Source organism: Muntiacus reevesi, chromosome 3 (assembly GCF_963930625.1).
Source record: "Muntiacus reevesi chromosome 3, mMunRee1.1, whole genome shotgun sequence".
In the NCBI taxonomy this organism is placed as follows: domain Eukaryota; kingdom Metazoa; phylum Chordata; class Mammalia; order Artiodactyla; family Cervidae; genus Muntiacus; species Muntiacus reevesi.
Window position 1 is genome coordinate 105,693,864 of NC_089251.1, and position 23,131 is coordinate 105,716,994.

General features: G+C 51.8%; 1 protein-coding gene across 1 annotated transcript in view; it reads left to right on the top strand.

Moving 5' to 3' along the window:
• The first annotated feature begins 679 nt into the window (after positions 1-679).
• The window catches only part of VWA5B1 (von Willebrand factor A domain containing 5B1), a 47,424-nt gene continuing 24,972 nt past the window's right edge, over positions 680-23,131 (top strand). The window contains exons 1-9 of the mRNA XM_065928892.1: positions 680-818; positions 2,953-3,105; positions 4,352-4,571; positions 8,643-8,788; positions 9,709-9,840; positions 10,419-10,543; positions 14,611-14,787; positions 20,476-20,586; positions 22,637-22,839. Coding sequence (XP_065784964.1) covers positions 680-818; positions 2,953-3,105; positions 4,352-4,571; positions 8,643-8,788; positions 9,709-9,840; positions 10,419-10,543; positions 14,611-14,787; positions 20,476-20,586; positions 22,637-22,839 — 1,406 coding nt within the window. The remainder of the gene's footprint in view (positions 819-2,952; positions 3,106-4,351; positions 4,572-8,642; positions 8,789-9,708; positions 9,841-10,418; positions 10,544-14,610; positions 14,788-20,475; positions 20,587-22,636; positions 22,840-23,131) is intronic.

Genomic DNA, 23,131 nt, shown 5'->3' on the forward strand with positions numbered 1-23,131 from the left:
TCTGCAAAGGGGATGAGACTGCCGCTGCCGCGTCAGTCAGTCGTGTCCGACTCTCTGCGGCCCCATGGACTGTAGCCCGCCAAGCTCCTCTGTCCATGGGATTCTCCAGGCAAGGATACTGGAGTGGGCTGCCATTTCCTTCTCCTAAAGGGGATGATAGACGTGAATAACGTAATCTCATGGAGACAGGATGAATCGCGACGGACTCCTGGAAGGGGAGAGGCTAGGCTCTGCAAAGCCTGGCATGGGTGGACTGGCTTCCCTGCAAAGGGGGCCCTGGGTTGACAGCTAAGGGCAATGGGGGGTGGCTGGCTTATTTTGGCTCATGGGGCGAGCCTTCCAGGTAGAGTGTGGCAGGGACAAATGTTTGAGAGCACCCAAGTCTCATCTGAGGGATGGGGTGGAAGCTGGGAGACCCACAGTGAATCCAGCCAGGTCGCGTGTCTGCAGGCCTCAGTTCCTCTCCTGTGAGGTGAAAACAAAGGAAATAATCACGCCTTCTCTTCCGAGCAGTGGTCGGGCGTCATTGTGGGAAGTGGCTGGGGGAAATGGAGAGAATGATGCTCTGCTTGCCTGTGGAGGCTAAAGGGGGAGAATTGAGCCGGGCGGCAGGGCGGGCCTCTCCCCACTTCTTGCCTTGCCATCTCTAGCAGGTCCTGAAGGCCGAGGAACCCGCGAGATGCCGGGCCTGCTGAACCAGATCACAGGGGCGGCCCTGCCCCTCACCGCGTCCGATGTCACCTCCTTCGTCAGCGGTTACGCCCTGGGGCTCACCGCCTCCCTCACCTATGGCAACCTGGAAGCCCAGCCCTTCCAGGGTAAGGGGCCCTGGGGGGCTTCCCCAGGACCACGGGCACGCTGAATCCCCCGTCCTGACATGCATCTGCCAACTGACACCAGACAAGTCACGCCGCCTTTCTGAGCCTCAGTTTACCCGCCTGCAAAGTAGGAATACCATTTTCTGCCCAACAGGTCTTAAAGCCGGTGGCAAGTCAGGTCAGGATTTGAAGCCAGGTTTGGGCTCTGCCCCAGCCCGCCGTCCCAGCCCTCTCGATGCACACAAGTCACGCTCACCTGTCAGATAGTCAGTCCTCCATGTCCCCCAGGGAGTCTCACAAGAGAGGCGTCTGGACTCACTGGAAGCCAGGAGCTCCCAGTGCTCAGCGTGGCTCTCGTCCCCACGACCTTGGGGAAGCTGCCGTCCATCTGGACGCCAGGGTTTGAGGGAGAGGCAGATGAGGTAATGCGTGAGGAAGGGCAGCATGGAGTGGAAAACAGTCTGCGAACGTGAGCCATCATACAGTATGCGGCAGTCAGGAGGGTGTACCGATGTTCCCCTGTGAGAGCTGTTTGTAAATTGCGCTCTTGTCTTTGCACCTAAGGAAGGGAGTTACCAGAAGCCTAGCCAGGAAAGTCATGTATAAAGGCTAGGTATGCTTTGCATCCCTTCTCATCCACAGTGGTGCAGGCCTCCTAACTCCCAAACCTCAAGTCTTGGGGCACCCACCCTCCAACCTGACCTGAGTGTCTGCAATCCTTTGAGTTCCCAAAAGAAACCTACAGGGGAAACTTTCCTCCCCACAGAAATCTTCCAGGCAGAACAAAGATGCTGTCCCTCTGTTTCAGGAAACCTACAGAGGATGGCTTAACGTGAGACTCACGGGGAACCAAGGAGACGATATTACTGAATAGCTTTAAGACAGTCTTTTAGCTTTCCAAGTGCAGAAAAACCAGTCCCCCCATTTTATAGATGAGGAGACTGAGGTTCAGAGGGATGGGAAACTGGGATTTATGGAAAGCTCGCCATGGTCCTGGCACTGTGCTGCCCCCGGGTTAGTGGGCTGATTAAACGAGACAGGACCTCGATTCTCTGAGCGTGGTCCCTCAGCCATCGGCATCACCCAGAGCTGGTTAGAAATGCAGAATCTCGGGCCCTGCCCTAGAACTACCAAATCAGAATCTGCATTTTAACCAGACCCACCCCCACCCTGCCAGGTGACTCACGTTTTCTTAAAGTCTGAGGAGCACTGCGCTGAGACATAACGTAGGACGCACCCCACGGGGTAGGGGGCTCAGTGAATGGTGGCTGCTTTTCCCATTTTCATAATGACCCTGAGTTTGACTCCATCATCCCCATATTCAGACGGGGCTCTGAGTTCAGAGATGCTGAATGTCACCGGACTGGGGAAAGGGGCAGGGCTGGGATTAGAACCCTAATCCTCTTCCTCCAAAGACCAGCTCATGGGCACCGCGGGTGATAAGACACCATGCAGAGATGTCTTGTTAGACCCGCACAACAGGTCACATAAAAATCCAGATTGCCGCTCTCTCTTGAAAAATCAGAAACCCTGGCCACACCAGTGGAACCAGAAGGATGGGGGACTCTAAAACCTGGGATGAAGGTGGAGGCAAATCTCTGGGGAGGAAGCGGTCAGGACATTTCTCAGAGGCCCAGAGTCCACAGAGGCATCCGCAGGAGCGCCCCCTTCTCCCAAAGGGTCTGCAGAGAGCAGCCCCAGGCCAGGGCCGCTGGGGGGCAAATCTTGGCACCTGCCCCGCGGTGAGTCCAGTTCCTCCCTAAAGAGGGTGGATGAGGCTGCCCGTGTTAGAGACTCAGTCTCTTCATTCTATTTTCTACCCCGGGGCTGCGAGGGGTGGGCAGGTGGGCAGAGCACTGGGTGGCCGTGGGGAGCTTGCCGGAGGAAGAGATGGCCGGGACGGGGGAGAAACTGCCCTTTGAGCTACCCCACCACTGAGGCAGAGCCTGCCCCCCTCACATCCTGTCCAGCCCTCGAGCCGGGGGCCCAGCCCGAGTCCCCTCGGGGGCGCTCTAAGTGGCAGTGAACGCTACCGCGCGCTCAGACGGAGACCAAGGGCTCCGGCTCCGGCCCGGCGGGTGGGCACGCCAGGCGGCGCTGGGTCGCCCCGTGACGCCGGGCCCCGCTCTGCCAGGACTCTTCGTGTACCCCCTGGACGAGTACACCACGGTGATCGGCTTTGAGGCAGTCATCGCGGACCGTGTCGTGACGGTACAGATCAAGGACAAAGCCAAAATAGAGGGTGGCCACTTTGAGGCTACCGGCATTCGAGCCGCGACTGTCACAGGTAAGAGGGGTGGAGGGGCTGTGGCAGGACCTGGGCGTGGCTGGAGTCTCGGGCAGACCGAAAGGGGAGCAGTAGGATCGGGTAGAGAGAGCACTGAACTAAGATCGGGAATCCTGTGTGACCGTGGCCCAGTAATTAACCTCTCTGAACTTTACCTTACCGTCTGTGAAACAGGCAATTGTTTCTCCTCTCACTTGGAAAGAGTGGTAAGGGTCAAAGGAGGCAACCAAAAGGGTTTTTAAGACATCTCTAAAAACCAGAAAAGCATATCCTTTAAGTTTAGAGGTTGTGGAGTGAGTCATCCCAAGATTTAACTGCCAGTCCTGTGGCTTGCAAGCTTATATAAGAAGTGAAGCCTTGCTTTGTAGAATGTAACTAATAATCCATCGAAATCTCAACAAAGAGCATGCAGAAAGCTCATCATTGTCGCTGGTACAGAGTCAGCACTCACACAACGGCTATGGGCTCCTGCTATGGAGGATACTGAGGCTCAGAGAGGGTGAGTGACCGGCCCAAGGTCACAGAGCATGTTAGTGGCAGAACCAAGAATTGAGTCCAGATATAAGAGACTCTCACCATTGGATCTGTGATGGAAATGAAGTTTGTTCACCTGATCATCGATGTTCAAGAACCTTTTGAACAGCCATGCTGTGTAAGATGCAAAGTTGCCCCCCAAGAGTTTAGGACTTATCCCAGCCTGGGAGAACAGCTAGGGCATGCCAGGGAGTGACTATGATAGGAAGTTGAAAGTGACTGTGCCCAAAACGGTCCAGATCATGTCAGAGGAGGAAAAGAAGGCGCCACGTGGGACAAGGGAGATTGGATGGGTGGGTAAGATGGGCTAAGAAATAACGAGGGATGGGCCTTTCAGATGGAAAGAAACAGCACGGATTCTGGGGGAGGTGAGACGCTCCAGTGTAAATCCTGGGGGACATAGAGTCTGAGGATGGAGCTGTGACCCTCCATCGGGGGTTAGTGGGTCCCAGCCTCCCACTCCCGGCAGGGCACAGTGCAAAGTACACAGGCCTGGTGTCAGGCCCACGTGGGTTCAGATCCTGGCTCAATAAATTAGTTATTTGTTAAATAACTTGCACTCGTGCCCCCATAATGAGCTTGTTTTCCATCAGCGCACAAGCTCCTCTAACCTAACACACAGCAAGCTTAGAGGGGGTGAGAGAGGTGCCCACGACCCCTGCCTCCAGGCCTGGCACGTAGGAACCATTCTGCAAACGTTCCGTTATCCCAGGAAAGGTGGCTCTGGATGAGGATTTGGAGCGGATCCTCTTTGTGGTCAACCTGGGGACCATCGCCCCGATGGAGAACGTCACTGTGTTCGTCAGCACCTCCTCGGAGCTGCCGACGCTGCCCAGCGGGGCCGTGCGCGTCCTGCTGCCTGCCGTCTGTGCCCCGACCGTGCCCCAGCTCTGCACGGACAGCACCGGCGCCCCCAGCCAGCAGGTCCACGGGTGAGGGGCCCTGGCCAGACAAGGCCAGGGCCGTGGGGCTGGGGGTCGAGGTGGGGGAGATAGAGATGGGCGGTGATGCTAAGCGCTGTAGCTGCCGCCTCGCGGCGACTGCCCCTCCCCTGCTCACTTCTAGAGCGCCTAAGACTCTCCCTGGGACGTCCCTGGCGGTCCAGTGCCTATACTCCGAGCTTCCAACGCAGGGGGCATGGGTTCGATCCCTGGTTGGGAAACTACGATTCCATAAGCCATGCAGTGCAGCCAAGGGGGGAAAAAAAATAACAATCTCCCTGAAATGCCTGATGTTGATACCGATCAGAAGCATTGGAACTAGGATCAGAATATCCAGGCTTTATACTTTAATGCACTCAAGAGGCATTTTCAGAGCACCTACTGTGTGCTAGTGGAGAAGGAAATGGCAACCCAACCACTCCAGCATTCCCGCTTGGAGAGTCCCACGGACAGAGGAGACTGGCGGGCTACAGGCCACGGGGTTGCAAAGCATCAGACACGACTGACGCGACTTAGCACCCACTATGTGCTAGACACTGGGGTGGGTGTTAGGAACACAGAAGGGACAAATGCACACGGTTCCTGCCTTTTCGGAACTTGATGGAAGAGATCGTTGTCCAACCGATAACACAACTAATGTGAACTGTTTGTGAACTTTGCATGCATAATTAATTATGTGAAAGTGCAGTGGAAGAGACGTCCATTGGCTAAGAATATAAAAGAGGGACTAAAAAAAATAAATAAATAAATAATAAAATAAAATAAAAGAGGGACCAAACCCCTGGGGTCCAGGGGCCAGGTCAGTCTTCTCTGAGGAGTGGTGAGCTGAGGGCTGAGCCTGGAGGCAGATGGATGAGGCACAGAGCGAAACGTTCCTATAGGTGGAAACGGCAGGGGCAAAGGCCCCGAGGCAGCAAGGATGGGGCCCCAGAGAGGAAGTGGCCTGAGATGAGGCTGCAGAGATACAGGACACCCTGTGGCCCTGGCCAGCTCTGGCTTTCTCCCCAGAGCAATAAGGGCCCATTAACAAGGGTTTTCAGCAGGGTTGGGTAGCTCATTCCAGGAGAGTTTCTCTGTACTCTCCCCGGGGGTGGGGAGAAGGGAAAAGGGGGTCACAGCCTGAGGCACCTGCAGCTGAAATCAGGGATCCTCCTCTCTCCCCACCTGTGGACCCAGGGGGATCAGCGTTTCCTCCACAGGGAGAGAGGATGCCAGTTTAAGAGGCCTGCTGCATACGGAAGGTGTCTTTTGATGCATCTTACCATTTGGTCTCCCCTGTTGGCTCAGCGGTAAAGAATCCGCCTGCCAATGCAGGAAACGTGGGTTTAATCCCTGGGTCAGGAAGATCCCCTGGAGGAGGAAATGGCAACCCGCTCCAGTGTTCTTGCCTGGGAAATCCCATGGACAGAGGAGCCTGGTGGGTTACAGTCCATGGGGTTGCAAAGAGTCAGACATGATTTAGTGACTAAACAACAAACTCCTTATCTCCCCCTCCCCTACTCTCGTCCTGAATCTTGGAGCCAAGTTGAAATCTGGGAAGATGTAAACATTGTACATAACCAGGAGTTTCATACACATACCCTGTCGGGCTCTGGGGACAGCTGAGAGCACGTGCCCACTGGGTCACAGAGGACAAGGTCAACAGACCCCTAGACACCGCAGGTTAAAGGGATGATTTGCCAGGCTGGCGGGGAAGGGTGACTGCAGCCTCCCATAAGGGGCCAGCCTGAGGGCGCTCCTCAGTCATCCCACAAATAGCAACTAAACACTTACCGTGGGACAGGACCAAGCTCACGTGGGCCAGGCGCTGTTCTGGGTGCTGGGAACACAGCAGTGAGCCAGAGAGGCTCGGTCCCTGCCCTGATGGAGCTAGTAGTCTAATGGAGGAGGCAGACCATAAAGTAATAAGCCCATAAATACGTCACATGTTAGGTGATGAGTTCTATGGAGATAAACGCTGTTGAGGCTGGAGAGGGACAGGATGGGTTGGGTGCTGGTTAGAAGAGACAGGGGTTCGGCACCATCTGAGAGCTGGACCAGAAAGAAGGCTGAGCTCTGAGGATTTGATGCTTTTGAACTGTGGTGTTGGAGAAGACTCTTGAGAGTCCCTTGGACTGCAAGGAGATCTGACCAGTCCATTCTAAAAGAGATCAGTCCTTAGTGTTCATTTGAAGAACTAATGCGGAAGCTGAAACTCCAGTACTTTGGGCACCTCATGTGAACAGCTAACTCATTTGAAAAGACCCTGATGCTAGGAAAGATTAAAGGCAGGAGAAGAAGGGGAAGACAGAGGATGAGATGACTGAATGGCATCACTGACTTGATGGACATGCGTTTGAGCAAGCTCCGGGAGTTGGTGATGGACAGGGAAGCCTGGCATGCTGCAGTCCATGGGGTCACAAAGAGTCAGACACAACTGAAAGACTGAACTGAACTGAGGCCTGATCTGAATGAAGGGAGCAAGCCATGGAAATCATCTGGAGGAAGAACAGTCTGAGCAGGGAGTAGAGTGGGCAGGAAGTGCAAAGGCCCTGAGGCAGTGCCAGGCTTGGTGTGTTTGAAGAGCAGCAGGAAGGCTCGTATGAACATAGCAAATGGGGGAGGAAGGCTGGAATCAGACCATGGAGGGCCTCGAAATCTAGAGTGAGGACACTTGTCGGCACAGCAGAGAAGCTGGTGGCACCAGCCAGTCTCAGGCCAGTGAACACCAGCTCATGTGTCATCTTTGTAAATGCTGCCAGAGTGCATTTGTAAATGCAAAATACTTCGTAAATGCAAGTCTGGTCCATCTGAGAGGCAAGACCTAGCAGAGCTGGGGACATTCAGACCTCAGTGAGTCAAGGAACAAGAGGCTTGGGAGGAGTGCCCAGTTCCCCTGAGGTGGCCCTGATAAATTTTTAATTCCACCCATTCCAGCAGGAAAGAGCTAACAGAGGCACCCTTGGGACTGCAAGGGATGCAAACACCTGCCCGCATCAAATGCCGATGAAAAAGTGGCTTAGACAGAGGGACACGAGGAAAAATAAGAAAGATAGACCACACCAAACGTTAGTGAGGATGAGGAGAGAAAGAAACTCGTTCGTTGCTGGGGCCCAGTGAACATTGGCCAGCCACGGTGCAAAGCAATCTGGCGACACTTGTTGTGTGCCCTTTGACCCAGGGATCCCAGAGAAATCCTTCCGAAGGCACAAAAAGGGGACACAGATGAGGATCTTCATGGGGGGCCTGCAGATGCAGGGGTGTGGAGGCAGGAAGAAACCGGGACAGTGTAACAGAGGCCCTCAGGCCGTGCCATTGTTGTTATTGTTGTTTAGTCGCTAAGTCATGTCTGACTTTTTGCAACCCCGTGGACTGTAGCCTGCCAGACTCCTGTGTCCATGCGATTTCCCGGGGAAGAATACTAGAGCGGGTTGCTGTTTGCTCCTCTAGGGGATCTTCCCCACCCAGGGATCGAACCGAGTCTCCTGCATCGGCAGTCAAATCCTTTGCCGATGAGCCACCAGGGGAACAAGCTGAACCACAGCAGCAGCAAAGACTTTGGTTTTCAGACCTTTAAACGCAGCGTTGGGGGAAAAAAAGGGAAGCAGCTGAATGAGATTCCTAACACAATGCCATCTTTTCAACCAAATGTCAGGATGTCTTTTACAACGCTTCGTGCATTTTTAGGACACAAAGCAAAAACCTCAGAGGGCCAGGCTGTGGAGGGGAGGGAAATAGAGCGGGATGAGGGACGGGTGAGGGACAGACAGAGGGCCAGCGACAGTGAGCGGGCACCAGATGATGCTTTGCTGAGCACTCACGGGAGAAAGCTGTGCCGTTATGATCCCTATTCAACGAGAAAACCAGGACCCAGAGGAGGAGTGGCTCAGGCAAGGGTCCCAGCTCCCAGAGGCAGAGCAGGGGGTCTGATGTGATGCGACGTTAGGCAAACCGTCCCCCGGCCGAGTCCGAGAGACCCGGGTGAGGATGCACGCTCTGCCAGGCGCGCGTGTGGGAACTGAAGCCCGTGCTCCCATCTCGCTGAGTGTCCTCCCCTTCCCCTCCTCCCGGCCCCCTTCCCAGCAGAGACAAGCACTGCTTTGGCAGCCGGGCCCTGGGCTCCTGGAACAGACTGTGCCTGTCGACGCTCCTGGACACCGACGTGTCCAACCCCATGGAATACGAGTTCAACTTCCAGCTGGAGATTCGTGGGCCCTGCCTGCTCGCAGGTGAGAGGCGCTGCCTAGACCCTGATGGGGCTGGAAAGAAGATTCGAGGTCCCGGGGTGGGGAGAGGAAGGGAGGGAGAGAAAGTTGGCCGGCCCAGGCGGACAACAGCCTGTGGCCAACCTACAGCCCAGCAGGACTCTTTCCCGAGGACAGATTTTAAGACTGTGCCCACCAACCCCCCCCACCCACCAATGACTTCCCTGGGGAAGTGTCCACAAGGGCCTAGCAGTCCGAAGTCTGAGGTTGGAGGTCCAAGATCCTCCCCGGGAGGCCACAGCCACAGAGATGTTTCTCCGGCCCTCCCCTGGGGTGGGGGTGAGGGGTCCTCCTCCTCAGTGGGGTAACTTTCCAAATCCAGCCATCTAGATCCCACCCCAGAGCTTCTGATGATGACACCAGTGTGGGGTGAGAGCCCCGGGCACCGGAACCATTGCAAAGCTCCCAGTGATTCTAACAGGAGCCAGAGTCGGGCACCACTGTTCTGATGGTCCCCGTCCCCTTCCCGGTCAAGGCTTTAAAAGAATGTAGTTTCGTCCATGAGTGTTCTCCCAGAGCAAGCCAACATCCCAACATGAGAGGCGTTGATGGAGTGCGCATCCCAACACGTGAGGTGTTGATGGAGGGCCGTCTGATGGAGCGGGGAGCTCCTTTTGTCTCTGTCCCCTAAGAGGAAGCAACCCCTTTAACCCCCACTGGGTCCCCCAGTCAGGGCAGAAAGGGCTATCCGACCGTCTCGATAAACTCCCATTTTGCAGACGGGGAAACTGAGAAGGACTGTCCACAGTTTTGCACACCAGCAGGTCAGGAGCCCTGATGGGGCTGGAGTGGCCGTCATGTCCGGCCTGGGTCTCCAGGTCCCCCACCAAGCCCCTCTCTCTCTGGGGACCCCTGAACCTATCCCACCTTTCTGTGTCACTCAGGGGTAGAGAGTCCCACCCACGAGATCCGAGCTGACGCTGCCCCATCCGCAAGCTCGGCCGAGAGCATCATTGTCACCCTGGCCAATAGGCACACCTTCGACCGGCCCGTGGAGATCCTCATCCACCCCAGCGGTACTGTGCCCTCGGTGGGGCCCCCGGGACTGCCGGTGGGAGGGAGGAGGCGCTGGTCCCAGGGCACACAGACAGCTGCCACCCCCACCGCCCTGTGGCCAGGGAGAGGGTAGGCTACGTGGCAGAGGAGAGGAGACCAACAACTTGCTTCCATGTAAACGTGGCTCTAGTTGGCAGAGTTGAGCGTCTCCTGCCCCATTTCAGCTCCTGAGGCCCCACTGTCTCACCCACCCATTGGTACACTTTGCTCTCAGGCCAGCTGAGCACCTAACCTTAGTGAGACCCCAACAGTTCTGAACCCCCAGGGAGCAACTCTTATCTCTTTAAGAATTCATAGACTGTCAAGATGCAAAAAGATCGGAGCCCAGGATCACTCCCATTTTACAGATGGGTAAAGTCGAGTCACACACTCTCCTGCCTCCCAGCTCAGGAGTCTTTTCATGGCCCCACATGCCTCAAATGGCCAGGGATCCCATCCCCCTCTTCCAACTGGGAGTCCTCCCCACAGTGAGATCCACCCCTCCACCAAGGTCCCCCGAGTCACCCTCACGCCCCGACAGTGCTGTCTGTCTCTGCAGAGCCCCACATGCCACATGTCCTGATGGAGAAAGGGGACATGACCCTGGGGGAGTTCGACCAGCACCTGAAGGGAAGAGCAGATTTCATCAAAGGGATGAGGAAGGACAGCAGTGCCGAGCGGAAGGTGAGGGTGACGGAGCAGCGTCAGCGGGGGCAGAACCGGGCTGGCTCTGGGCGCTGGTCCTCGCTGGACCAGTGAGAAGCCTGAGCCCAGGGGTGGGGTGGGGGGACTCGCCTGAGGTCACACAGCGAGCTGATGATCCCGCCTCCTGCCAGGTCACCTGATCCTAGTGCCATCCAGGTGCCTGAAAGTGTGAGAGTGAAAGTCGCTCAGTCGTGTCCAACCCTGTGCAACCCCGTGGACTATACAGACCATGGGATTCTCCAGGCCAGAATACTGGAGTGGGTAGCCTTTCCCTCTCCAGCGGATCTTCCCAACCCAGGGATCGAACTCGGGTCTTCCTCATGGCAGGTGGATTCTTTCCCAGCTGAGCCACCAGGAAGGCCCAAGAATACTGGAGTGGGTAGCCTATCCTTTCTCCAGCGGATCTTCCCAACCCAGGAATTGAACCGGGGTTTCCTGCATTGCAGGTGGATTCTTTACTAACTGAGCTCTCAGGGAAGCTCATCCAGGTTCCTAAGCTAGGAAAGTTCTAGGCTGTTGGCAAAAATGACCTTGGTCTTCTTCAGGATAGTCTTCCCTAAAAGGCACCAAGGGCCCTCTGACTAGGTGCCCTCCCGGCTCCATCTCTACTCCTGGGTCTTTTGATTTGCCTTCCTCTGGGATCATTGCTTGCTATTAGGAAAAGAATAAAGGCAGAGCCGGGGGAAGCCAGGGAAACCCTCTCCCTCTGCCCACTCTACCCCATGAAGTTAATGGATAAGGGGTTCCTCAGCAGGGGCTGGGGGTGGGGAAGGGGGAAAGAGCATGCTGAGCCTCAGCCACAAGCCACCCCTGCAGTCTCCCTCCTGCTGAGGTCACTGCACACCGCCCTGGGTCCTGAGTGCCAAGGTAGGCTCAAGAATCAGGGCACACTGCTTTTTATCATCTCCCTTTTTAGATGAGAAAACTGCAGCTTAGCACCCACAATAACTGGTGAGCTGGGAAAAGGGAGCTGGCTTTTGTGACACTGAGGCTAAGGACTTTGCCCCTCTCATGTGGGGCGGTTGCGCTGAATTTAAGGGCCCCTCTGGCCCCTGCTGGTCTGACGGGCAGAGGACGGTGGAGAGGAACAGACAGGAATGCAGAGAAAACCTACAGCAGATATCCTTCCCTTTGGTAGAGCTCCCACCCGAAGGCCCCTGCTTGGCGGGAGGTGGGGGAGAGGGTGAAGGGAAGGTATAGATGGCTCAGGGCCCACCCCTACCTTGGAGACCCTGCTGGAAACATCTGCCCTCCCAGAGGTGCCCCCAGGTGAGTCAGTTGGGAGAAGAGGGTGGAGCCGGGTTCTCAAGAGTAGGGGTGCCAATGCCAGGGTGCCACTGGACTCCAAGAACTGCAGTGTGCAGGCAGGGGGAGTCGGCAGTGAGCCTCCCTGCCTGCCTGCCTGCCAAGCCTTAAATCAATTAGCTCTGGGACCACCGGAGCAAATGAGAATTAATTTGCCACCTTGGGTTGGTTATGCAAATACCCTGTATTCTCATGAGCTTCAGGGATGACAGCCATCAACCCGCGGCTGCTAAGAAGTGATGAGTTTATTGTAATTGGATAATGGCAGCTCAAGGAGACAGCAGAGAATCCTGAGCCCGAGGCTCCCACCCCGATCCCCCAAGAGGCAAAAATCAGGCTCCTGTCACTGATGTGGCCATTGCTGCCTCGGGCTCTGTCATCTAGAGAGCCCTGTCGGGCAGTAGCTTTCGGCAAAGGACCTCCTTGGGAGGGAGGACCTGATCCCTCACCAGGGAGGGAGGGGAGCACCCAGAGGCATCGATCAGGAAGAGCTGGGTGGGCTGAGCTGTCAAAAAGTGTGATTTAACAAAGTGGGGGCAAATGACACAGAGGGAGACACAGATGGAAATGCAGAGAAGGGCAGAGACAAAAGAGAGAGAGACTGAAAATAAAATGATGTGCACAGGTCAGTAGCAGACAGAAAAGCCCACAGAGATTCATCTTCTCATTTATTCCTTCAGCAAACAGTAAGCGCCCAGCAGGCATCAGACTCTGTTCTAGGCACGGGGAAGACTGAAAATGTCACTTCCTTTCCTCCTGGTGCTCACGTTCTAGCACAGGGAAACAGACAAGAAGCAAGCAGATGAGCAAGATCAGTCGAGCAAGGTCTAGGGACCGTGAAAGACCTAAAACAGGACGATAGGATAATGAGTGATGAGTCCTGGGAGCTGTCTTGCCAAGTGTTTAGAGGAAGCTTATCTCAGGATGAGACCCGGTGGGTTGTGAAATCCTGGAAAAATGTGCAAAGAACTGGAGGCAGAATAATGGTGATGTGCTTGGAAGACAGAAATGTGCCGCCTGTGGCCTGAAGTGTGGGGCAAACACGAGGTGGACAGGCAGGCAGGGGTCAACCCATAAGGGGCTTCATGAACCCTGTCACGGGTATGAGAGGACACTGTTGCTTAAGCAAGAGAATAACAAGAATGATCACACTGCCTGCTCTGTATAAAATAGCCCACAGGGAGAGAAAAGGAGAGGAAAGAGGCCAGGAAGGGGCTGCTGCACAGGTCCAGGCCAAGGTCCTGAAAAAAGAAAGTGAAGTGAAAGTGTCAGTCACTCAGTCGTGTCTGACTCTATGCAGCCTCATGGACTGTAGTCTGCCAGGCTCCTCTGTCCATGGGATTTCCCAGGCAAGAGTACTGGAGTGGGTTACCATTCCCTTCTTCAGGGGATCTTCCCGACCCAGGAATCGGACCCAAGTCTCCTGGATTGCAGGTGGATTCTTTACCATCTGAGCCACCAGGAAAACCCAACTTGGGTGTTTACAGTGGGGACAGAGAAGAGGACACGTTCAGAAGGTTTTTGAGCTACAGAGCTGGCGGTCCTCTCCTGAGGGAGTAGATATCGATAGGATGCGGAAGAGGGAGGAGTCAAGGATGACTGCTGGGTCTTTGCTTTAAACACCTGGGTGGATGGTGGTGTCACCTGTTGAACTGAGGAAGGGACCCAGACAGACTGAGAAATAGACAGAGAGAGACATGTACACACAGCGACAGTCAGAGACAGACACAGAGAAAGATGGGATGGTGAGACAGGGCGGCAGAGAGGATGGAGAAAAAGAGATTTGGTGCAGAGATGACTGCAAGAGTCAAAGGCAGTTCAGTAGCAGCAGGACAAGGCCAGCTGAGAGAATCCATGAAAAGGTACAGAATTGTGGTGGTGTCCTTCTTTTAATGTTTCCTGAGCCCATCTTTATACGGAGCTCTATGTGGAGCCCTGGAGATGCAAGAGACTCAGGCAGGGTCTGCCTGCAAGTAGCCCCCAAACTAGAGGGGAGACAGAGAGATGAGCAAGAAAACTCGCAGTGTGAGAAATGCCCGGGTCCCCACGGCAAGTAGCAAGAGTGGCGATGGCTGCTGTCTGGCAACAGCTACTCTGCTGGGCGGCGCCCTACACGAGCTGCATTTAGTCCATACGGCCCGGTGAGGCATGTACTCTTGTCCTCGTTCCATGGACAAGGAAACTAGGTAATTAAGTCCATGTACGATGGAGGCAGGATTTCCAAAGAGGTAAAGCTTGACGTGTGAGTAGGAAGTTTATCAGTGGGAGAGAATCGGTAAACCAGAGAAGCCAAGTTCACAGCCAAGGTGAGCCCGAGAGTGGCTCATCCTTGCATGTGGAAGGGAAAGAAACCACTACTCAGCTGAGGGCCTGCATGCATGTCAGGGCCTTCCCATCTGCAGGCCAGCCCAGTTCATCCTCAGAGCCACCCTGAGAAATGGGCCTTATTTGTCCCATTTTCCAAAGAAGCAACAGACCCTGAGGAGGGACTGACCCAATATCACACAGCTGGACAGTGATAGCTGAGATTCAAACCCAGGTCTTCCTGCCTCCAAAGTCCCTGTTGCTGTTGCAACCTGTGAACATCTAGCAGAGGAGCCAGGAACCTGGAAGTCTTATATGCAGAGGATGAGTGGGAGTCTGATCAAACTTGGAGAGTGTTGGAGGCCACCAGGGTGAGCCCCCAGGAGTAGCTCTGGGCCCCTTGAATGCTCACGTGAAAGTTTTCCTTTCTCCTCCAGACAGAAATCATCCGGAAACGCCTCCACAAGGACATCCCCCACCATTCCGTCATCATGCTCAACTTCTGCCCCGACCTCCAGTCAGTCCAGCCGAACCTGAGGAAGACCCGTGGGGAGTTTATCTTCCTCATCGACAGGAGTGGCAGTATGAATGGGACCAACATCCAACGCGTCAAGGTACATTTACCCCCAGGATCTAGGGTTCCAGGGTAACCAGCTTCTCAGCACTTTCTCCTTCAACACCTGAGCCGCTTCCTTAGGTGACTATCTCTGGCTAAGAGACATGATGAGCAAATTTTTTTTGTATCAGTTTAGGCAGAGATCTGAGCCACTTCCTTTTTTTTTAATCACTGTTGTTAGTATTTTATTTTTTAATTTCTGTTTTTTGCATTTATTTTTATTAGTTGGAGGCTAATTACTTCACAACATTGCAGTGGGTTTTGTCATACATTGACATGAATCAGCCATGGATTTACATGTATTCCCCATCCCGATCCCCCCTCCCACCTCCCTCTCCACCCGATTCCTCTGGGCCTTCCCAGCCCACCAGGCCCGAGCACTTGTCTCATGCATCCCACCTGGGCTGGTGATCTGTTTCATCATAGATAATATACATGCTGTTCTCTCGAAACATCCTACCCTCACCTTCTCCCACAGAGTTCAAAAGTCTGTTCTGTACTTCTGTACTTCTGTGTCTCTTTTTCTGTTTTGCATATAGGGTTATCATTACTATCTTTCTAAATTCCATATATATGTGTTAGTACGCTGTAATGTTCTTTATCTTTCTGGCTTACTTCACTCTGTATAATGGGCTCCAGTTTCATCCATCTCATTAGAACTGATTCAAATGAATTCTTTTTAACGGCTGAGTAATATTCCATGGTGTATATGTACCACAGCTTCCTTATCCATTCGTCTGCTGATGGGCATCTAGGTTGCTTCCATGTCCTGGCTATTATAAACAGTGCTGCGATGAACATTGGGGTGCACGTGTCTCTTTCAGATCTGGTTTCCTCGGTGTGTATGCCCAGGAGTGGGATTGCTGGGTCATATGGCAGTTCTATTTCCAGTTTTTTAAGGACTCTCCACACTGTTTTCCATAGTGGCTGTACTAGTTTGCATTCCCACCAACAGTGTAAGAGGGTTCCCTTTTCTCCACACCCTCTCCAGCATTTATTGCTTGTAGACTTTTGGATAGCAACCATCCTGACTGGCGTGTAATGGTACCTCACTGTGGTGTTGATTTGAATTTCTCTGATAATGAGTGATGTTGAGCATCTTATCATGTGTTTGTTAGCCATCTGTATGTCTTCTTTGGAGAAATGTCTGTTTAGTTCTTTGGCCCATTTTTTGATTGGGTCATTTATTTTTCTGGAATTGAGCTTCAGGAGTTGCTTGTATATTTTTGAGATTAATCCTTTGTCTGTTGCCTCATTTGCTATTATTTTCTCCCAATCTGAGGCTGAGCCATTTCCTTAAGTGACTATCTCTGGCTAAGAGACATGATGAGCAATTTTTTTTTATCAGTTTAGACAGAGATCTCTCTGCTCGGTGATATGAGCAGATGTTAACTGTTGTCCATTTTCAGGGGATGAAGTCATCAGTAGCTTCCCTTGGAATTCTCCACAGCTCTGTTGTGTGCCTGCGCTGGCTAAAACGCCTCACTAAGGACTCAGTGGAGAGGGAAACAGAGAGGAGAGGAAGGAAATTAGCATTTGCTGAGGACCTGCTATGAGTCAGACTCTGTGCAGCCACTTAATGCACAGCTTGGTGTTCAATCCAGATAGTCATCCTGTGAGGTTGGTCCGGTTGTCACCATTTTCCAAATGGGAAAACCCATCCTGGGAGTTTCAGTAATGTACCCAAGGTTATGGTCTAAAATTAAACCCCTATCTGTCTGTCTGTTTCCACCATGTGACATCAGAGACTCATTAGATATGGCCCCTGCCATCAAGGCATGTGTCGAATCCAGTGAAATGATTTGGTTCATCTTTTCTTTTTTTCAAATGCCTAATATGTGCAAAGCTCGATGCTTGGACATCCAGAAAGAGTGAAAGTGTTAATTGCTCAGTCATGTCCAGCTCTTTGCGACCTCATGAACTGTAGCCCATCAGGCTCCTCTGTCCATGGAATTGTTCAGGCAAGAATACCAGAGTGGGTAGACATTCCCTTCTCCAGGGAATCTTCCTGATCCAGGGATTGAACCCAGGTCTCCTGCATTGCAGGCAGATTCTTTACTGTCTGGAAAGGGGGCAGGCTGTAAATATAGTTCTGCTCTCAAGGAGCTCACAGTGGGGAATTCCCTGGTGGCCCAGTGGTTGGGACTCGGCGCTTTCACTGCCGAGGGTATGGGTTTCAATCACCGGTTGGAGAACAAAGATCCTACACACCATGTGGTGTGGCCAAACAAAACAAAAAACCAAGAAGCTCAGAGTCACGTGAGGCTTGTAGCCCTGGTAACCAAGTGCTCCTGAGAGCGTGGTCTTGATACTTTGGAGAGTTCTGAAGGAGTGCAGGTGAAAGAAGAATAGAACCCTCCCTCTACACATCCAGAAGCAGTCCGTCTCCTTCAGGAGATCATTCACCTCAATTATGGCATTATCCAACTCTTCCTTGCATTTTCAGTTGTGCAGCTGTCTGCCTCCTCCTCTGGAATTATTCTCTTATTGAGGGGAAAGAGCAGATCTTTCTCATCTCTCTCTCCCCTTGGGGTCTAGCTCTGTGTTCGTGCATAAAGAACGCTTGGTTGCTGTTTATTGAACTGGGTAAAGGATTACAGTTCAAGAGAGCAAGGGGTGAGGAGCCAAGGAGAGGGCTCTGCTGTCGCCTGAAATTTTATCCCTCTCCCAGCTGTCCTTGGAGCAAACTCTTGTTTCCAGGGCAACAGGATCAGCAGGGAGGGATGGGGTTAAGTGGGACCCATGATGTCAACTGTGTCCTCAGCCTTGCTGTGACTGGGTTTGCTCTTGAAGTATGACAGAGCAGTCATATATCAGATCCAAGTTCCTGTCTGAGACCTCTTGACACTCGGGTGCAGGACTGGTTGGCACCTTTTCCCCAGCCCTGCCCACCATCAAAGGCAAGCAGCAAGATGGGGAGCTGTCCACAGGGCTAGAGTGCTGAAGCACGCTGCAAGCCTTTGTGGCCCTGTGTATTCCATTCCACAACTGTACCAATTTGTAAGACATCTCTTCAGTTACTCTAGAGTATCATGGGATCATATCCCTAAAACATCTCTTAGAGAGCATTTAATCCCCTTTCCCTGCCATTTTCCAAGTAAAGAAACTGAGGTCACGGAAGGCTAAGTATTCTTCCCAACATCACAGAGCTGGTGCGTGAACCTGAGCTTTCTGTATCTTGATTCAGTGCTCATTTTCCTTACATTGCTGGCAGGGAATTATACAGACTCTTCCACTAAGAAAAGCTCTCTTCTCTGATTGTTATTCTTGCTGCATAACTCTGTGGGAAAAGCAATGCCTGGGTTGCAGGGTCAATTCTGCCACAGACTTACTATGTTACTTTGGACAAGTTGATTCTCAACTCTGGACGTCATTTATTCTTTCTGTAAGATGAGAAGGGAGGATTCATTCAGGGAGGGCAAGCATATGTCACACATCATTCCATTCCCCTCTCCCAAGTCCAGACAGACATCAATAATTGACCATTATGTCTAACGGTTTATGATGTCCATCTTCTTTGTGAATTGTACCTTTTATCATTAAAAAAAATTCATCTCTGTTTCATTTAAAAATAAAAATATAATTGACCATGACATTTTTTTCAATGCTGAGCCTGCTCTCAATCTGTATATCCTTCTTAGCTTGGTGTCCCAGGCAGTTACACCAGTTCAATGGAGTTTGTTGATGAGTGGAAATTCAGCTCCTGAATTAAAGACCTATTGTCAGAATTCCCTGACAATAGCTTTCTCTAGCTCTGATTCGTGTCTCAGTCCCTTTCCTCTTGGAGTCGCTCATGCTTTCTTTTCCAGTTCAGCTCAGGGAGGTCAAGGTCATCCTTTCACAAATGGCTTTGTGTTGGCACAACCCATTCTGCTAAATGTGCCCCTTTTAGAAAAAGTCACAGAAATTACTCGAGCCACAGGTCTCTTTCCCCATTGACAATGAGGCCTTTGAGGGGTTGCTTAAGTCATTAGGTGGCCCATTAGGTTGAAGTTTTAGGAAAAGCTAGGCTTTGGGATATAAGAGAGAATAGAAATCTAAACAGTCACGCCAAAGGGCAAAGTTCAGCCAATTTAATTTCCTGCAGCTGGTCTCCTTCAACTACCAATTGCTGCCAAAAACATGGCTTTAAAAATTGTGCTAGGTGTGAGCAGAGACAATCTGTATGGATCAGCAGAGTCTCCTGCTAGCAGCAATACACACTAGCAGCTAATGAAAAAATAAACAGAGATTGACTTCTTTTGCAGAAAAACAAAATGTACTGACACAGTAATAAAAGGAGATGGACAGAACATTGATGTTAATATTTACAAAGTGGGGTGGGCGAGGGGCTGCAGGGCTGTGGAGCCTGAAAGACCATATGGCTTGAAAGTTGCCAGGATCTACTCGCAACTGTTTCCTTCTAGATTTTGGAGTGTAACAGTTTGTTTCTGTGAAGCTATGCCGAGATCCCTGGGATGCCATCAATAAACTCTATGAGGGTGGGGAGAGCCCCTCATTCCCGAGTTCTGTGCCAAGGCAGAGCCAACGTGACTAAAGATCTCGGCGCTGTGCTTTGAGAGCCTCAGCCCTGTTCTTAGGTTTTATGATCCAGTGCAATTCCCCAGTTTCCTTATCTGTAAAATAGAGGTGTTTTTATTAATATGTGTTTCATACAGTAGGTAATAATAACCAGTTACTGAGTGTTTTACTGTGTGCCATGCTGAAGTTCAGAAAAATGATATAGCTAACCCAAGGTCAAGTTAGTAAAAGTGAGATTGAGACCCAGATATGTTTAACTTCAAAGTGTGTATGCTTAACCACTCTGCTATAATGTATATTATAGAGACGAAAAGAGATAAAGTGCTTAGCACATAGCGACTGCTTGACATTGATCATTGCATTGTGTTATCAGCATCAACGCCATCGTTTTCCCATTTGTCATCTCCACCTTCTCTCTGCGTCATTATTTTTTTAAAAAAATACCTTGATGAAGGTCTCCTGGTGTTGCCTAGTCAGATCGGTTCAGACCCTTTAATGTTCACAGGCTTGGAGTCAGAGTGACACATTTGAGTCCTGGCTCCACTAATTTGCAATCTGGATGCTCACAAACAGATCACTCCACCTCTCTGTGCCTCAGTTTTCTCTTAAATAAAATGAGAATAATATTGTACCTGCCTCAAAGAGTTATCGTGAAGATTATGTGAGATAATGCATGTAAAGTACATTCTGGGCATTGAACAGATACGAGCTACAGAGACTCTTCTTAAGAAATGTATCCTAGTTCGTGATAGTGGGGGGATTTCTGATACAAAAGGTCCTGGATGAGAGCCACACAGAGGCCCGCTCCATCGCCAGCGAGACCAGGCCATGTGTCTCCCTTAGATGTCAATTTTCTTTTGGCAGAAGGGAATGTGTACTTCCGGCTCTCCTTACCGCTCAGGGTCAGTAGGAGGTGAAACGGAACTGGCAAACTCTAATAGAATGACTTTGAGAAATCAGACTTGCTACACGGATGAGGAGTTTTATGATGATGGCTTTGGCCCAGCCTCTGGTCAGCATCAGTGAATTTCTTGCTCTGGGGGAGGAAGCGATGTCGGGTGCAGGCAGAGGGCGAAAGGTTCCCTTGGAGGCTGCCTCTGTGCTGTGTGATGACCAAGGGAAGAACTCCTTCTGGAATCCTAAAATTTCCTTCCTTCCCTATTAGGATGCCATGCTGGTGGCTCTTAAGAGCCTCATGCCAACCTGCCTCTTCAACGTCATTGGGTTTGGATCCACGTTTAAAACCCTCTTCCCTTCCAGTCAGACCTACAGTGAGGTAAGGAGGGGGCATGGTTGGGACCAAGAGGGGTTGGGTGGTGAGGAGCAGAGGCAAGGGAGGGAAAGGAAAGAGGAGGTAACCTCAAGGCCTGTCCTCATAGGACCCTAACCCTAACCCCGTGTAGGACCTAGCTGGTGATGCCAGGAGCAGAGAATCTCAGGGGAGGCTCTCCCCTTGCAGGCCATCTGCTGACCTCCCCCCTCCCTAAGATAAGGAACACGTGGGGTGAAGGATGGGTGTGCTCAGGGAGGGAGCACAGGGAAGACGGAGCACAGGGTACCTCAGGCTTCCCACACACCGAAGCCTCCCTCTCATTAGAATGATAGACTCAGGCAAGGTTGAGGGAAGGCATGAAGAGCAAGGGGCAGAGGAGAGGATAGGTGGGCGAGCGGGCTGGGAATGGCGCTCCACACAGCTCCACACAGCCAGCACTCACAATGTGCTAACTTACCGCTGACCTTTCTCTGTTCCTCTTTAAACATATAAACATCCCTGGAAAAGGTAGCACATCAGATCCTGATTGCTCAGCACAGAGGAGGTTTCCTTTTCTGATGAATGAGGCAGGAGGTGTGGTGGAAAGACCACTAGTCTAGAAGTCTTTCCAAACCACAAGGTACAGTTTGGAACAAGAAGACCTCGGCCCCAGCAGGATGTTCAGAACGGGAGCATCCTAGGAGATTCCCTCCTGGCCTGGTGGTTAGGATTCTGAGTTTTCAGTGCTGTGGCCCAGGCCCCATCCCTGGTTGAACACAGGGAAGAAGGAATGGAAGGATGGAGGGATGGATGAAAGAAGGGGAAAGGAGGGAAGAAATGAAGGGAGGGAGGAGAGAGAAAGAGGGGGAGAAGGTGTAGGAAAGGAGAAAAGAGGGACATAGGAACTCCTTTTCAACAAAAAATAACTTCTTTATGGGTTTCTTCAGTACAGAAATAATATATATTGTTTGTCCCACGATTTTTAAATCTAGATAGTCGACAAGAAAAATTTGAAAATCTCCCATCATTAGTCAGAAAAGAGAGAAAAAAAAAACACTATTAAGAGCTTAGTATAAATCCCTTCTTGTTCTAAGCACTTGCACACATTTTCAATAAAGATAGGATTAAACCTCCCTTACTGCCTGTGTAACCTATTTTTCTAACAGAACAGCATATCCTGAGCATATGTCCATGCCAGTAAGTATTAATCTGCAACATAATTTCAATAGTTGCCTAGCATCCCACTACACAGATAGACTGTGACTTATTTAACTAAACCCCTACAGTTGAGCATTTAAGTTGCTCCCATTTTTTTTCTATTTGGTTATCTTTGCAGCAAAGGCTTTGCATCCATCCTTAATGATTCCCTTGGAATAAATTTCTAGTCTTGCTGGTTCAAAGGGTACATATACATTTGAGGACTTCTGATATATTCCATCGTTCCAAGTGTGCATGTTGGAAAAGCTTCTTCCTGAGTCAGGATCAGGAGGGCACATGACATCCGGCAGGAATCTGTCCTTGCTCAGTGGCATCCATCCAATGCCAGGAACCCTTGCCCAACTGGATCTCACAGTACTGGTCCACAAGGGCAGAAATCTGAAGCCCAGATGAGGGAAATGTTTCCTCAAAGTACCCTAGGCATTTAGTGCCACAGTCGAGCCAGGACTCGAGTCTTAAGATTTCTAGACTAGTGGTCTTTCCACCACACCTCCTGCCTCACTCATCAGACAAGGAAACCTCCTCTGTGCTGAGCAATCAGGATCTGACGTGCTATCTTTTCCAGGGATGTTTATATTTTTAAAGAGGAACAAAGAAAGGGCAACAGCGAGTTAATACATCATGAGTGGTAACATCTGGGACATTGGTAGAGGGTGTTATTAGGGAGCTCACACCAGAAAATGACCACCTGTTCTTCCTGCACATGGGGCAGAGATGGAACCGGGAAGAGGAGTCAACTCCAGTGAGGCTGAACTAAGATTCAGGGCAACAGAGCACTCATCCTCCTGGTGCCGGGCATCTCCATGCCGTATGACAACCTGGGGACGACCTCCCTGCCCTTGACCTTTCTCTGTAGGAGAACTTGGCCATGGCCTGTGAAAACATCCAGAAAATGCGAGCTGACATGGGTGGCACCAACATCCTCTCCCCACTCAAGTGGGTCATCCGGCAGCCAGCGCTCCGAGGCTACCCGAGGCTTCTCTTCCTGATCACAGACGGTGCCGTCAACAACACGGGGAAGGTGCTGGAGCTGGTGCGAAACCACGCCTTCTCCACCAGGTGGACACAGGCTGAAGGCCTAGGGCTCGGTTTTTCTGGGCTGCCCTGGGCTGGGGATGCCAGGCCTGGGGTAACGTGGAAAATGCCAGAAGGAAAATCGAGGACCCACAACTCCTCCAGAGCTTTGCTTCCAGGGTGGTGTCCAGTTCAGTTCAGTTCAGTCGCTCAGTCGTGTCTGACTCTTTGTGACCCCATGGACTGCAGCACGCCAGGCCTCCCTGTCCATCGCCAACTCCCGGAGTTTATTCAAACTTATGTCCATTGAGTCAGTGATGCCATCCAACCATCTCAT